Source organism: Bos javanicus, chromosome 14 (assembly GCF_032452875.1).
Source record: "Bos javanicus breed banteng chromosome 14, ARS-OSU_banteng_1.0, whole genome shotgun sequence".
In the NCBI taxonomy this organism is placed as follows: Eukaryota; Metazoa; Chordata; class Mammalia; order Artiodactyla; family Bovidae; genus Bos; species Bos javanicus.
The window spans coordinates 65,814,880-65,832,710 of NC_083881.1; the positions used below are offsets into that span (position 1 = coordinate 65,814,880).

At 37.9% G+C, this 17,831-nt stretch overlaps 1 protein-coding gene across 3 annotated transcripts in view; it reads left to right on the top strand.

The window, feature by feature from the left end:
• The window catches only part of STK3 (serine/threonine kinase 3), a 310,098-nt gene that overhangs the window by 217,132 nt on the left and 75,135 nt on the right, over positions 1-17,831 (top strand). For 2 of the 3 annotated variants that reach the window (XM_061439280.1, XM_061439282.1), the window contains exon 10: positions 7,119-7,294. The exons of the other annotated variant lie outside the window; for it this stretch is intronic. In XM_061439280.1, the coding sequence (XP_061295264.1) occupies positions 7,119-7,294 (176 nt within the window). The remainder of the gene's footprint in view (positions 1-7,118; positions 7,295-17,831) is intronic. 3 annotated transcript variants of the gene reach the window in all.

The following is a 17,831-nucleotide window of genomic DNA, read 5'->3' on the forward strand; positions in this document are numbered from 1 at the left end:
GGTGGGCTACAGCCCATGGGGTTGCAAAGAGTTGGACATGACTCAGCAAACTAAGAATTTTTCTTTCACTGTGTTTAATAATACAGTGCTGTCAAGGAGAAGATTTCCCATTGTGTGGTATAGGGTCTAGGCCTGAGCCCTCAGCTCAACTTTTTTCTTTTTTTTACAGAAATTGGGGTAAAGCTATGGAATGAAAGCCCATTAGAATTGCAACTGACATGAAGTGGAGGAAAAGAAAAGTACATTCTAAGGCAGAAACAGGAGCTCAAGAGATCTTCTCAGGCTGGAGCAGAGGCTTGATTTACAAGATAAACCCTGCTCCTGGGTCCATGTGACTCACCTCTCAAGTGTGCATCTTAGCAGTAGCCCCTTGGAGATGCTGGTTCTGCAGACCAGAAGAGGACCCACAGATCTCTAACAAAACTTAACATCCCAAAGCAGTAAACTTTCCAAGCACTTCTGAGGTGCAGTTAGGACTGACAGCTTACTTTTTAGGACAGAAGTAAGCAGCCTCACTGTACCCTCAGTGCCTGGAACTCACCTGTTGTATCCAGGAAGGAGGGAGACGCAGTCACGCACGTTCACCAGGCAGTGAGCTGAATGGTGAGGTCCATGGAAACCATATTGTAATAAGAATGGCTAGAGGAAGAACCTCTGTCTGAATCCTTTGATTTTATTTTGTTTATTTATATTAAGTTATCATAGCTATTCATCAGTTATTAAATATTAAGTGATTTTAATTGAATATATATTTTTTAGATTTCTTCTTTGTATATGCCTATAATACATGGTGATTTTTAAAATAGATCACAGTTTATTGTTTCATTTTAGAAAACACATGTATGTAGTTTCACTTAAATAGTAAGAGAAAGCAAATCAGATTCTGCTTTAGGTTTTTAGGATTTATCCTAGGAATAGATATTAGATTTAGAAGGCGTTCAGGAGAGATATCAAGATAAGAAGCACCATTAAGTGTTCCTACTCTCTAGTTCGTTAGATGCCTCTGGACACAATTGTAAGCATGAGACCATTTGCTCTGAATGATAACTTCCATGTCCTGTACTGTGCTTAGTAATAATCTTCTCTTTCAGCTCTGATTCAGATCCCTTTCCTTCCTTCTTCCTCCCAAAACCTATTTTAGCAAAGTATCCAACATGCAGGTGTAAAAATCCTTAATGGTGTTTTATGTTCTTGAAATATTTACATCCCCCCCAACAAATTTACAGTTTTTCCCGAAAACATTTTTAAGCCAAAGGAGTAAATAACTAAAGACGGAAATTCAGGTGCCAAAAAAGTCAGAATAGGGAAATGTGTTGGTGGATCACTTTCCCACCTCTCCAGAGATCTTACCATTCTTCCATGAAAAAATTTTATATGCCTCTTTAAGATTACTTTTGCCAGTGACATAGCAGTAAAGGTGACAGTGGTAGACTACAGGTCCCACCTTCAGCTGGCTCACTGGGCAGTTAGAAACCCTTCATTTTCCTCTGCAGAGGTACTAGGTGTTCAGCTAAGGTGTGGCCACAGTGGTTTGGAGTTTCCTGTGGATACTGCGTATGGTCTTTCCTGTGTGCTTTTGCTCTGTGGAATATTGAATGATATGTGATTAATGTAGGTATTTTGACGATAGGATGCCTCTTTTATCAGCACAGAGCACAGACAAACACATAAATATTAATCTTTTGCAGATGATAACCAGTCATTCTTATAAAGGCCTCTGGAGAAAGGGCTTCCGTAGACACACACTAGTTGTTGCAGTGCTCACTACTCACGCAGGGAATCATTGCTTCCATTTAACTAAAATCCTGCGCCTCGATTTGTCTATTTCCTTTTATTTTGCCCTCATTGGAGATGGAAAACATCTGGTCGCCATTTTCTGTGCAAGACTCCTTCATGTATACTTGGATACTTACTAAATTGTATCCTCAGACTTTTTCTGGCTGTACAGTTCATTCCCTGGTGGCTCAGACGGTAAAGCGTCTATCTACAATGCAGTAGACCCGGGTTTGATCCCTGGGTTGGAAAGATCCCCTGGAGAAGGAAATGGCAACCCATTCCAGGACTGTTGCCTAGAAAATCCCATGGACAGAGGAGCCTGGTAGGCTACAGTCCATGGGATCGCAAAGAGTCGGACACGACTGATTTCACTTTCTTTCACTTTTCTTTCAGCCTTTGTGCAGGTATTATTTACTAAGCTTTTAATCTTTTTCTGAATGGCTTCTAGATCATCTCCATGTTGACTGTATCCTCCTTTGTTTCATAGTAGAGTCTGATGTTAAGAAAAAGCTGATGTTAGTAGCTTCGGGATTAACATCCTGGTTTACACATACACACACACACACACACGTATGTATGTATGTATGTATACACACACACACACTGACTCGCCTCAGTCATGTCCGACTCTTTGCGACCCCATGGACTATAGTCTGCCAGGCTCCCCTGCCCATGGGGAGATTCTCCAGGCAAAAACACTGGAGTGGGTTGCCATGCCCTCCTCCAGGGGAATCTTCCCAACTCAGGGATCAAACCCGTGTCTCTTTACATCTCCTGCACTGCTAAGTGGGTTCTTTTCTATTAGTGCCACCTGGAAAGCCCCTTCTATATATACCCTCTTCACTGTACTCTTGGCAACAAATTAAAGGACAGATTTTCTGGATCATTAATCAGGTGGAACACCCACATTAAAATATTTTTAGAACAAATTAGATAATATTCAAAAACCATTTGATAGTGAAATATATTATGTTAAATGAAGTGAAGTGCTAGTCACTCAGTCGTGTCCAACTCTTTGCAACTCCATGGACTGTAGCCTGCCAGGCTTCTCTATCCATGGTATTTCCCAGGCAATAATACTGGAGTGGGTTACCATTTCCTACTCCAGATATTATGCTAAAGTGATGATTATTTCATTTCTGCATTTGACTGTCTTTGTCATACTCATGTTAAGAAATTAAAAATTAAACATTATATTTTTGTTATATTATTCTAAAAATTCCATTGTATATTTAAATTTTCATGACAGTTTTTCACCTCTTTAGAAGTCATGTGTAAATTAGAATAGTTGGTGAATAATTGTGAGTAGACTGGCATATTTTGAAAAGGTATGATATACCATATAATTTACTTTCCTTGTGTGTGTTTTAGGGAATATTTGAAGGAGAGGAAGTAATTTTTTTCTTTAAAATTTCACATACACAAAAGAATTGAGTGGTGATTATTTTATTCCTTATTGCTAATGGCATTTTAGTTCCATAGCAACTAGTTAAAGGAATTGGGACCAAAATTGAAGGATGAAGTAATTTTGACCATTAAATTTATTATTAAAATAAAAAAAATATATTTTTATAAGATAGGGTCAGAATTCAACTATAACTGGAGAAATTGATGTCAATTTTATGTGATTGTTTTCTGTGTATTTAAAAAAAGTATTCACCATAGCAACCACAATCACATATGACAGTGGTTACTGTCTTGAGATTTCCTGCTTCGCTCTCCTGTTGGAGGGCCTCCTATTTCTTTTTTAAAAAACAAATTGTAAGTCAGAAGCATCATCCTCTTTGTCTGTCTGTGAACACGAGCCTCCTTGGAGACTCAACTGCACTCTGTGGACATGTGTTTCATATGGTGTAGTTAAATACGACTGGCCAATTACAGCTGCTCCATCCCGTTAACTTTTAAAACATGTGTGGGCGTGCTCAGTCGTTGAAACTCCATCGGTGGTAGCTCGCCAAGCTCCTCTGTCCATGGGATTCTCCAGGCAAGAATACTGGAGTGGGTTGCCATTCCCTTCTCCAGGGGATCTTTCCAGACTCAGGGAAGCCCAACTTTTAAAATATACCTAACCTGTTTTCCTCCTTATAAATTAAAAATTGTTTTTAAAATTTTCTTTGTATGTGGAAAGTGTATACTCTAAATGTTGATAGTAGGTTTTAAACTAAATGATGGAAAGTAGTTAAAAGTATAAGCACATACATTTGAAAAACATTGTGTAGAGGGATGTCTTGGTTAATGATATCTTGTTTTGACATCATCCAAACAGAAAAATCTCATGAAACAGACTATGCTATGCTATGCTAAGTCACTTCAGTCATGTCTGACTCTGTGCGACCCCAGGCTGCAAAGTGAAAGTGAAGTCACTCAGTCATGTTTGACTCTTTGCAACCCTGTGGACTGTAGCCCACCAGGCTCTTCCGTCCATGGGATTCTCCAGGCAAGAATACTGGAGTGGGTTGCCATTTCCTTCTCCAGGGGATCTTCCCAACCCGGGGATCGAACCCAGGTCTCCTGCATTGCAGGCAGGCGCTTTAACCTCTGAGCCACCGACTGCCTTCTTTTATTTCAGTTGATTTTTGGACTTCGGTTAACTTTCTGTGAAAATGTTTATTTCTAACGTAGAAATGGGTTATTTTTGAAAATTTTGAGTGTGGACTCTGACAGGCATTTTATCATAGATTTTGAGATCAGCCTGAAATGTAGTGATAATCGAACTGCTAAGTAGTAGTGAATTCCAAGTTTCAAATTGGGGTGTTATGTAGTTGCAGTTAAATTTGAAGGTTGCTGCTCCTGTATCTTCCTGTATCCTCAACTTGGGAACAGAAATGTAGTAATTAGGGACCGGATTTGGTAATAGGTACCAGAAGAACCAAATAACAATGGTTAAATAGAGCAGGATTAATTTCTTTTCTCATTTAACAAAAAATCCAGAAGCAGAGTGTCCTACATTGGTAGAGTGATTTCATGACATCATTAGAGATTCTTCCTTTAGGGTAGATTCTTTCATCTTTAGGGTAGTGCTCTCTTCTTCCTGCTTGCAGAGTAACTATCAGATCTTCAGCTGTGAAGTCTGCATTCCAGGCAGAGAAGAGCAAGAAGAAACAGAGGTGATGCGTGTATCAAGAAAACAGAGTTTTCCTAGGATGCTTCTTCTTATGTGTCACTGGTACCTCTTCTTATGTCTTCTGGTCCCTAATTACTACATTTCTGTTCCCAAGTTGAGGATATAGGAAGGTACAGGAGCCGCAACCTTCAGTTTTAACTGCAACTACATAACACCCCAATTTGAAAATTGAGTTACATGGCCATTCCTCCCCACAGGAGAGACCCCTGTCATCTTCCGAAAGGGAGAGCCTCTAGATATTAGGTTATGATTTGTTCACCTTGAGACCCTAGGGTGTTTGTGGTGGCTCCTATAACTGGGAAAGGAGCTTCTGATTAGGATCAAGTTAGAAGGAGGCTCAGGACTGTTGTGAATGCAAAAGGAGATTCCTGGAATAAAATTTCTCAGCGATGTCCTTGTTTTCTTCTGTCAGCCCCAAGTATTGTTCTGCCTCTTTCCTTCCTATTGCCACTACTCATTTCTTAGGGGACTTTTACTTTGACTGATTGCAGAAATGTTTACAAAATTGCCTCATAGCTCATCCTGAGCCAATAGTGTTATCTAGTTTTCATAATACTAACTATAGTTTTAAGCTGCATTAGTGCTATTACAAATACATTCTGGATTGGCCATGTTACTGTTAGCAGTGTTATGTCCGATTTTAGAGGATCATTTAGAGACTGGAACGTCTCCATAGGCCAGTAAACTAGATGACGATGCGTCTCGAAAACATGTCACATGAAAGGAACTGGCGATGTTTCACCTGAGAAAGATAGCCAAAATGGAGCCATTATTTGTCTTCAGATATCTGAAGGACTGGTGTACTAAAGAGAAATTTATTTGGAACGTGAGTTTAAATTGCAAAAAGACATACTTCAAGTTCACATTTTAAAAAAGACTTTCTGTAACAGAATAGCCCAACAGGCTTCCTTGTGGAGAAGTGTACGTCCTGTCACAAGAAAGTTTTAAGGTGATAGGCAACTTGCTGTGTGGAGAACTGCATAGGGAAGTGTCTTTGTGGTGGTCACTTAGGGTTTTTTTGAGCTTTTTAATTTTTGTACTGAGGTACATAGCAGATTAACAATGTTGTGATAGTTTCTGTGAGCAGCGAAGGGAACTCAGCCATACAGATACATGGATACTTAGGATTTTGGGGGAGGACACTGGGGCTTTAAGGAATCAAGTTTGAAAATCACTGGGAAAGTCTAGTTATTCTATGTTTATTTTCTACTTTAATCATTCAGTATAGGAAATGAGGAGTCACTGAAAGATCCTAAACAGAAGAAAGACATGATTTGATTTGTGTTTAGAAAGGTCACTACGTTGTCTGTGCGACCAAAATCCAAACTGGCACAGACACCAGTTTGGAGGATGTGCTACAGTGGCCTCGGCAAGAAAAGATTAGAAGCTGAACTAAGACAGTAGCAGTGGCGGATAGAACAGTAGCATTAAACCACCTGATGATCAGTTTGGTTTGATGAGAAAAGAGAGTCTGGGTTCATTCTCAACTTGATCACTGGGGATTAAGAATGTTAACTAGCAGACAAAGAACATCTGGAGAAGCAATGGGCTTGAAGGAAAAAATCTTGGATCTAGCTTTAGAACTGGTAAATTCAAGGTAACTCTAATTCACTGCAGGTCCAGGAATTGAGCTGTTGGAAAGTCAGAGAACCTAGGAGCAAGGTCTGGGCTGGAGAAATAGCATTAGGGGTAAAACATGACAGGTGAAGCCATGGGAGTTCCAGGAGGAGGTAGAATCAGCTAGAAAGACTGTGAGGAAGTAGTCAGAGAGACACAGGAGGAAGCTGGGTAAGTCTTACAGCCGTAACTTCTTACAGCCGATGCCGGTGCGCAGGGACAACAGTGTGGGCTTGAGTGTTTTATGAACAAAGATTGAGGTTTAAAATGTTTACTTTCTTTGACAAATTTCAAATGTATTTGAAATGATTTTTAATAAAATTATGATAAAGATTCTGCTGAAATTCTGAGATGTTTCTACAATCTAAGGATATTACAGATCTCTGCCTTATCATTGGGTGAAGGCAATCTATTTGCCTTAGATGTTTTTGTTTCTTCATTCTTATTTTACTTCCTATATTTTCTTCATTAACTATGCTGTTCTTAAATCTGACTAGTGAAAATTTATTATAGTAATAAAAAAATCATATTTTAATAAAGCTTATAGTTCTCTTAGTAAATGTAAGAACTTACACCTCCTTGTGTTCTTCATTTACCTAAGGAAATGCAACTTCTCCACAAGTACAAAGGCCATCTTTCATGGATTACTTTGATAAACAGGACTTCAAGAATAAGAGTCATGAAAACTGTAATCAGAATATGCATGAACCCTTCCCTATGTCCAAAAATGTTTTTCCTGATAACTGGAAAGTTCCTCAAGATGGAGACTTTGACTTCGTAAGTGCATTTTACTTCTTCCATATTTCTTTTCTCTCTGTTTTGTCATCCAAGCAAGAAATAGGTTGTGTGTGTGTGTGTGTGTGTGTGTGTGTGTGTGTGCCCTTGTGTATGACTAAAATTATGGACTATATTTTACTATTCAGTGTGTTACCATATATGGGTAGAGGAGTGGTGAAATTGTGGTCTGTTTGTTGAAATGTAGTTTCAGAGAAGTGTAAGGAATTGCTCCTGGTTAAATAAATTATAGCCCAAATTTAAAGAAACACTTAGGACTCTAAAACAAAACTGATAACTATTTCAGAAGATGTTTTAGATGATGCAAATATAAGATATTTCTGACAGTAAATTAAATTTCCTAAACAAATGATGCAAATGTATTTATGACATAGACATTGAGGAATTTGCCTCAGCTTTGAAAGTTAACTCAAATAGTTTCTTACTTAAGTGTTAATTCCACTTGGTTTGTCAGAAAAAATAGTCCTGTTCTATGTCCAGTTAGAAATCTGAGTGAGTAGTGAAAGGCATTCAGTCATGTTCGTCTCTTTTCTGCCCAGTAGACTGTAGCCTGCCAGGCTCCACTGTCCGTGGAATTCTCCAGGCCAGGATGCTGGAATGGGTAGCTATTCCCTTCTCCAGGGGATCTTCCCAACTCAGGGATCAAACCCAGGTCTCCTGTATTGCAGGCAGATTCTTTTACCATCTGAGCCACATAAAAAACTTATGTATTGCCTCTTGTTACATTTTCTCCTTATTTTTTCTTTCTCCTTATTATTTCTGTTAAAGAACACTTATAATAGTAGGTAAAGAATTCAAAAATAACTCTTTCTACAATGTGAGAGAGTAAATTTTTCAAGTGAGTTCTTTAATGGGGTAGAAATTTTTATTAAGTAAGTTTTTGTTTTAGTATGTATTACAAATAACATTTTGGAGAAGGAAATGGCAGGCCACTCCAGTATTCTTGCCTGGAGAATCCCATGAACAGAGGAGCCTGGTGGGCTACAGTCCATGGGGTCACAAAGAGTCGGACACGACTGAGCACGCACACACATAAATAGCATTTATTTTTGCCTATTGCTCTGTAAGATTTTCACTTAAAATAACTAGAGCTATATTTGTTAATAAATACATTTGTGTTATAAAACATAAAATTTTAGATATATGTGTATCTTCAGAATTTTTAAGTAATATCAAGCCATTTTGCTTAGACACCAAGCCTCTAAATGCTTTGGGATTATAAATATTTTTATTATTAAATATTTTTCTCCTAAATATTGTGATCATTTAAGTTTTTTAATAATAAGATAATAAAGTTTCAAAATCTCTCCTCAGTAAATTTAGCACTAATTGCTAGCAACTATTAGCAATAGCACAGGTTAGTCTGAAATACACTAATTATAGTATCTCCTTACTGTTTTTTCAATTTTGAGGTTATAAATTAGAAATCTGTATTTCTATACTTCTAATACAATTTAATTTTATGCTATCTCCTTTGAAAATATGTATAAATTATTTAGAATTCTGCCACTCAATCTTTAAATCATTCATGAACACAATGAATAATGTAGAGTACTTGACATCAAAGAACTCTGTCTTAACTCAGTCGGAATAAATCTTAACAGCCTCTGGAAAACAGTTTGAAATGAGCACAAAGTAATGAATAAATTATCATAGTTTAGAAATAGCAAATAAAATGATTTAGTTCTGTTTCAGTTAGTCTTTGCTGCCACCCCCAAAATTTAGTAGCTTAAAATAACTATTTTATTTGCTTACAATTTTGTGGGTAAGCAGTTTGCCTAGGTTCAGCTGAGTGGTTCTTCTGCTAGTCTCCCCTGGAGTCTCTCTGCTAAGTCACTTCAGTCGTGTCTGACTCTGTGCGACCCCAGAGATGGCAGCCCACCAGGCTCCCCCGTCCCTGGGATTCTCCAGGCAAGAACACTGGAGTGAGTTGCCATTTCCTTCTCCAATGCATGAAAGTGAAAAGTGAAAGGGAAGTCGCTCAGTCATGTCCGACTCCTAGCGACCTCATGGACTGCAGCCCACCAGGCTCCTCTGTCCATGGGGTTTTCCAGGCAAGAGTACTGGAGTGGGGTGTCATTGCTTTCTCCCCTGGAGTCTCTCACATGGCTGTAATCATCTAGCAGCTTGACTGGAGCTAAATGATCTCTAAAATCACTCATGTCTGGCAGTTGTGCTAAGAGTTGTCTAGGCTATATCACCCTATCATGCAAGCCTGGAAGTTTTATGTTGTGGTAGCAGTGTTCCAAGAAGGTGATAGAAGAAGTTGCAAAATTCAATATCATCAAAAAAATGAGTACTTAGAAATAATCTTAACCAAGGAGATGAAAGACCTGTACACTGAAAACTACAGTGTATTGCTGAAAGAAATTAAAGAAGACACCAATACATGGAATGACATCTCATATTCATGGATTGGAAAACTTAATTTGGTTAAGATGTCAGCATTGTCCAAAGCAAACTACAGTATAATCTCTATTAAAATCTCAATGTCGTTTTTTTTTTACAGCAGTAGAAAATCCATGTAAAATTCATATGGAAATTCAAGGGACTTGAATAGTCTAAATAACCTTGAAAAAGAGAAACAAAGTTGGAATTCTCATCCTCATGTCAAATCTGCTACAGAGCTACAGTAATCAAAGCAGACAGACATATAGACAGATGGAATGAATAGAAAGCCCAGAAATAAACCATCACATATACAGTCAAATGATTTTTCAACAAGGGTACTAAGACCATTCAATGAGGAAAGGGTAGCCTTGTCAAGAAATAATGCTGGAAAAACTGAGTAGCCACAGCAAAAGAATTAATTTGGGCCTTTACCTTACACAATATACAATAGTTAACTCAAAATGAGTCAAGGATCTAAATAAGTGTAAGAACTGTATCTGTAAAACTCGTAGGAAAAGCAGGGGGAAAGCTGTATGACTTTGGATTTGTCAGTGGTTTCTGAGATATGACACCAAAAGCAGAGGCAACAACAACAAAAAATAGATAAACTGAACTGAAACTTCTGTGCATTGAAGTGCACTGTCAGCAGACAAACATCAGCCCACAGAATGGGAAAAAGCATGTAAGTCATGTATCTTACATGTAAGATACATGGAAGTCTTATATCTTACATATATCCTGGGGTAAGCAGTCCAGGATACAACTAAATGGGAGAAGGCAATGGCACCCCACTCCAGTACTCTTGCCTGGAAAATCCCATGGACGGAGGAGCCTGGTAGGCTACTACAGTCCATGGGGTCTCGAAGAATTGGATACGACTGAGCGATTTCACTTTCACTTTTCACTTTCCTGCATTGGAGAAGGAAATGGCAACCCACTCCAGTGTTCTTGCCTGGAGAATCCCAGGAACAGAGGAGCCTGGTGGGCAGCAGCGTACAACTAAATGACTATAACTCAACAACAAAAAACTAAGCAACCCAGTTTACAAATGGTCAAAGTACTCCAATAAATATTTCTCCAAAGAAGATATACAAATGGCCAGCAAACAAATGAAAAGATTTGTTTGTTATCATCAAATGATGATTTCCTTAATCATTAAGGAAACATAGGTCCAAACCATGAGATACTATTTCACACCCATTATATAAACATACACACACACACACACACACACACAGAAAATAAGTGTTGGTGAGGATGAGGAGAATTCTGAGGGAACCCTTCCTTGTGCACTACACATGGTAATGTAGATTGGTACAGCTATGGATAACAGTATGGCATTCCTCAAAAAAATTGAACATAAATTACCATGTGATCCAGCAATTCCATTTCTGGGTATATACCCGAAAGAAATGAATAAAAGCAAAGACCTGAATAGATACCTGTATATCCACATTCATAGCAGTGTTATTCACATTTGCCAAAAGAGGGAAGCAACCTGAGTGTCCATTGACAGGTGAACAGATAAACAAAATGTGATATATACATACAGTGAAATAGGATTCAGCCTGAAAAGGAAGAAAATTTTGACACAAACCATAACATGGATCAATGAACTGTGAAGATCATAAGCTAAGTGAGATAGCCAGTCACACAAAAGGATTCTGTGTGATTCCACTTAAATGCGGTATCTAGTCTATCTAATTCATAGAAACAGAATAAAATGGTGGTTGCCAGGGACAGGGGAAAGGGGAAGTAGGGAGTTATTGTTTTTTGAGTGCAGAACTTCGGTTTTAGAAGATGAGAAAAGTCCTGGGGATGGAGTGTCATGCTGGTAGTGCAATAGTGTAAATATACTTAGTGCCACTGGACTCTACACTTACAAGTGGTTATACTTAGTCGCCGTGTGTCACAAGGCCAGTCCAGATTCAAAGGATGTGGAAATGGATTTTACCTTGTGAGGAGGAGAATAGCAAAGTCGCATTGCAGAGGGTCCTGTGGAGTGAATGAGAATTACTGCAGTCGTTTTGGTGAATAATGTACTGAAAGTTGTCATAATGAGAAATTCAGCAGAATTTAGAGTGATGAATTTAGGCAATCAGAGGCCATTAGTGGTTTGGGCAAGGGTCATCTCATACCCCGCTGTTAGAATATTCACACACAGCTTTTGACATGCAGCTTTCTACTGTCCCTTTTAAGCTCATTCTAGTTTTGAGTCAGAGCATCAGTTTTTCCAGTGGCCAACTTCTGATTACATTTTCCACCCATCATAGATTCTGCAGTCCTTCTATCTGGAAAGTCCAAACTTTGTTAGAAAGCTTTAGCTTAACAAATGTCCTGTTTTCTGGTTTGGATTGTGCTAGGCACTATGGGTTTAAATGTGTGTGTGTGTATACATTTGTTAAGACAACATGTAAGTTAGTAAAGTGTTAAATTGTAATCCAAAGCAATAATTCAGATATTATGTGGTTTTATTAAGAGGAGGACTCAGTAAAGGTTGGAGAAGGGAAGGCAGGCAGTACAAAGGATAATATATGTAATAAAAAGCTTAGAGGTAGGAAATGACAAGATATATTGGGTGACAATGAAGTGGAGACCTTCAAGTGCATTTGGAATAATACAGGAGATAAAATGGAAAGCTAGGTTTGGGTCAGATGGTGGAAGCCTTAAATGTAAGATTGCAAAGTCTGAAATTTTATTTCCTAGAAAGTGGAAAACCAACTGAAGGTTTTTAGGTTGGAGAATGACACGATGAAAAGTGTTTTAAGAATATTGATCTTGATGGTAGCATGCAGAATTGATTGATAGAAAAAGACTAGAGGTAGGGGAAAATCAAGTGTGTGAAATAGACTTTAAATAAAATAGTAATAAAATGGAAAAGAAGCAGCAAAAACAGGGAGAGATGTAGGAGACACTAGAAAGGTTAATCAGCAGAAATAGTTGACTTGCTAAAGAGACTATATTGGTTAAGATGAGGAGCTAAATAATAGAAAGTGAAACTTAAAAAAAAAAAGAGAGAGAAGGAAAATAAATTCACAGCTGGGAAGATTCTCCATGAGATCATATGACTGGATTTAATTTTTGCAGGATTATTTCTTTTCTGACTTACACAGAGCATGTAGCTGTAAAAAGGGAGAGGGGAGGGGGATGGAATGACTAGAGCAGGAATTCTTCCTTCTCCAGCGTTTACCACACCTGTGAACTGCTCAACCCTCTCATCACTTGGAGGAAAGTGAAAAATGTTTGCAGTAGCTACTGAGGGAATGCAAATGGGAATAAATAAGAGATGAAGAAAGGAATCATTGCCAGAAGATGAATAAAGAATTTCTAAGAGAAGCAGTGAGTGTGTTAAGGAAGAGAGTGTAAGAGGCTAAAAGAGAGTAGGACAAGAGGAAGCAAAGGTGGGACAAAGTGTAAAGAATGTGATAAAATACTTTGCTTACAAAACAAGAAAATGGACTAAAAGCAAAGACCAATTTCCATTTAAGACCCCAGCTGGTGTTGATAAGGGAAATCTGGTCTTATTTATTCCATCATATATTAGATATAGAATGTTAAAAATGTGACTCATGTAAGTATAAAGTGTGCACAGGTTTCTGTGCTTATCTTCCCTCTTTATGATGTATCTCAAGGACACCTTCCAAAACAAGTAGATTTTGTATGATTCCTGTCTCTATGAAATACAAGTTGCTTGAACTATCGAAAGTCATTTTGACTGCATTTACAGGACATGGAGGGCTTTTCCTTGTGCCTTAAGAAAAAGAGTTTTCAAAAAAGAAAAATGAAAGCAAATACTTCTCTGTCTTTTGTAGTATTCAGAGCAGATTGCAAAAGGGCAAAACTTAACTCAGAAAGACACCTGCCAGACAGATGTGCAGAGTAGGAGGCATTCTTTATCTTGAAGTCTGCATGCAGCTTAATTTGTGTATTTTTTTAGCATTTGTCTTTTAGATTTTCTGTCAATTGGGTGTTTCCTGTTACGTTCCTGGATGTAAGGAGATGATAAGAAAAATAATTTGTGATTTCACCGTCTTGAAGGTAGCATAAAGATAAGATAAAATGTATTGAGGCTAACTGAACCAATTATTTTGACTCTACTAAAAAAAGTTCTGTTTAGGGTGTGGCTATGAAAATTTCTAACACAAATGTAAAAGGCAAATCTGTTTACTACAGCACTCGTCTAATGTTTCAGTTTTTGTTAGAATTATTTCCAAACAGATTTAGCATCCAGATTGTTTAGTGTTAATTGGAGAGCATGTATGAAGATCATGTTTTGCAAAAATTACACTATCATTCATACTTAAATAGATATTCTTTGGGTAATGTAAAGATTTTGGAATAAGAACAAAAACTTGAAAAGCCATCTGTTAATCCACCATATTAGTTCCAAATTTTAAAAAAGGAATTAATTGGATTGACAGTAATTGCTAGTATAAGAGGAATTAGATAAATCAGTTATTTATTTATTTTTTGTTTTGCTTTTGACTCAGACTGAAGGTACTGTTAATTGTAAGGTAACTTTTTAAAATTTTCTTTAATATTCAGTTTGTGTTGCTCTTTTGAGCTGAGGGACACAAAAATCTGCCATGGCAGCGCTGGAGAAACAGTCTCCATAATGGTGGCAGAAGGCAGATAAAGTCCTCTCCTTCAAGTATAAATGTGCCCTGAGCTTTGCTGAGTTTTTTACAGTTCTTCCTCTGACTCTGGATTGGCAAATCATTACGGTGATAGGGGGAAAAAAAAAAAAAAACCCACAAAACCCAAGAAACCTCAGTGCTGCCAACTGCAGAAAGTGGTAAACCTGGAGGGAGTACCAGCCCTGCTTCTGCAGCCACAGGGGCATTTTAGGCATCTTCCCGTCTTGGGATCTTTTCAACCCACCAGAGCAGCCAGCAGCAGTGGGGGGTGATGAAGTGGAGACAGTGGTGGGGTCCAGGAGCCCACGCAAACGCCTGTAGTGATGCCAGGTCTTTGGAAAGCCCTCAGCCACCCAGGCCTTTAGGGAGCCTGGAGGTAAAAACTTTCAGCCAGCAGCATCTGCCAGTTTTCAGCAGTGTAGCAGTATGCTACCATCTGCTTTTGCTACTTAAATACCCGAGAGCGCCTTCACTCTTTAAAGAGATCCTGGCTCACAGCTTCCCTCGTGGTGCGCTCCTGAGTCAAAGAACTGCCTGTTCTCCTCAGACCCTGATCATGTGCACCACAGAAAGCTCTTCCGCCGAGGGAAGTCTTTAAGCATATTGTCATCGATTAGTTTTGCATTAATTAAATGATTACTGTCAAGTATTTCCAGATGTCTGCAAGAGTATTACCCCAGTATGAGAAGATAACTGTAGATCCTTCAGATTTATTTCTTCTCGGGTAAAGAAGAAATAAACACAGAATCTCAAGCTCTTGAGTGGCCAGCCCTGGAGAAGCGTTTATGATCACAGGTGTACGTGCGGCCTGAACTGGAGCGTTTGTGGCACACGGTGCTTTCGCTGCTCACTCTTTCCTTAGAGAGCCAACAGGAAATTAAAATTAATGAGAACCCTGCACTTTGAAACACTTGCAGAATTCTTGACGGTTGCAGTCCTTCGCCAACTCACGAAATCTGTGCTGGCAGTTGTATCCAACAGATGGTGTGCTGTGTGCACAGTTGCAACATGTGATTGTCTAGGTCCATGCAGACTTTTTTATAAGATTTTGGCCATCAGTCTACTGTAGCATTAAGACAGTCGTAACCTTTGTTTTGAAAGAGTGGAGGCCTTCTTCAAAGATAAGCATTCATATACAAGTAGGGAAAAAAATATTGATAGTCACCAGGCAACTAAACTGAATTTAATTAATTCTGTGGTAAAGACCACAAAAACTTGAGCATCTCTAAACCCTTACACTGTTTTTTCCCTCAATATAACTTAATCCATTTGGACACCTAAGGTAGAGTGAGCATTTTGCTTTCTATTCCTAAATAGGCCGTTAAAGGCTTCCAAAATTTCAGAGGATTTGTTTTTGGTGCTTGTGTCTAGGCAAGATCTACTGAAACATTAAGCTAATTCTGCTTGCTTAGGTAATTAATGCCTTAAGTTAAAACTCACTATATCATCATTTCCTTTACAAATTAAAGTGAGCAGGCCTGTACTTCTTGGATTAATTAAGATAGAAAGCACAGGTGCAGTGTGTGGGTTCTTGTCACCATGTTGGAATTTATTACGATGTTTAAAGCACGTGGCAATAAGAAAAATGGTTTCCTAAAGAGTTCTAAAAAGCATAAACTTTGCTCATGGTAATTTATTCTTTTAAAAGTGTCATTTATCTAGAAGAGTGTGTTGAAAAATTGGCTACTTTACATTTTAAAACAAAGATGCTAATACTCTTAAGCGTGCTGTGGCTAATGTTGATGTCTCAGAAAGTTATTTTGACTCAGTGCACTTTTTGTTTATGACCTCATTTTGAATGTTTAGTCAATAAGCAGTGCAGACTGCTGGGTGGTTATGTGAAAAAAACATGTTAAGAACCAACAGTGGAATTTAGGATTATAGAGTGGACAATAAAACTTATTGCCTTCTAATTTAAGACCCAGGTCTCACAGTATTTACTTCTTAAATGAGCCATGAGATTTCAAACAAGTTGTTAGGATTGACTGAACCTCACTAGTTATCAGGTTGTGTTGACAATAGAAGAGTTCTTTTTTTAGTTTCACCATCCTAAATGAAATGTCTTCAGGTCTGAAGCTGTGTGTGTGCGTGCATACTTAACTCAGGCTTAGTGTCAGAGCCTTCCCTAACTGATTCCATCGCACTTCCTCATCTGTATCTTTCACAATTACAGGTACATAGTTCATTTTGGGCCCATTAGATGTGTTGCCCTGGTTAAACTAATGCACCTTTCTCTCTTGTAATTTTAGGTTGGAAACTTTTTCCATTCTACCTCTCATTTGTTAAATGTAGAAAGCTTTCATTAGGCTGGATCCTTTGGATTAGAAGACATTCCAGTAAATTACAGCTTTTTAAAAATCAAAACCTAGTTGTCTTGATTCAGAACCAAACTAGTTTTATTTTATAATTTTTTCCATCAATAATAGAAACATCTTTCCAGAAATATAGACAGATTGTACAGAGATAAGCAAAAGAGGATATCAAACTACTAACATATAAAAGATAAAAGATAACACATAATAGATAAAAGAATTCTGATATAGAGATACTTAATTATATTGATTTATTTTTAAGATACATAAGGAGCTTTTTTTCCCTTCATGAATTGAGTAATGGTGCATATTAAATTTGATATGCAGTATACTCTTATAATTTAAGCTGTTTCTTATTAGTGTCTTATAAAAATCTCAGTTAATCCTTCAATTTAGTTTTTTTCTCTCCCTTAATATGAGAATGCGAATTAAGCTATATAATAGTCACGGCTAAAAATATTTAGATGTGCAAAAAGCTGATAATCAGCCACACACTTTTACTAACTAGTCAAATGAAATGAGTAGTTAGTTATGGATTATTATTGCTATGGGAGAGAGTTCTGAAACAGTCATTTTCATGATTATAATCTTTGATGAAAAGAAGTTTACTGACTTTAACTCCTTAGAACTTCAGTGATGGTACAAAACTCCTGAAAATTGCCTGACTTTGATTTTAAATATTCAATTATTCTTACCCTGACTGTTAACACTGAGTGTCACTTGGCATATAAGGCCCAATAGAAACCAGATGGATAAGTTCCCCTTTGATTCACAGAAATCAGTGAATTACAGCTAATGGCTGCAAACAAATTCTGCCTTTCCGTTTTTCCTTTACTTTAGAATTACAGGTATAGTCTTCCAGAAAAATGATGGCACTGAATCCAAACTGTAGATAGAGGCAAAACTGATGATGACCATTGGAATAAAGTAGATTTCACACATGCTACAGGCAAAGGTGCAGGTACAAAGCAGGTTGGCTTAGCCGGAAACACAGAAAAAGGCTTTTCTGCACTTTAGCTGAATGAGAGAACAGGTCCTAAAGGAGACAATGCCTGCAAAACAGAGTAATATTGAGAATGATTTGGGAGTGACCTAGGTTTTGAAGGTCTTAACTGCCAAGCAGGTATTCAGCCTTAATTCTGTGGGCAGTGGATACCTAGTGCAGAGTTCCTATCAGGA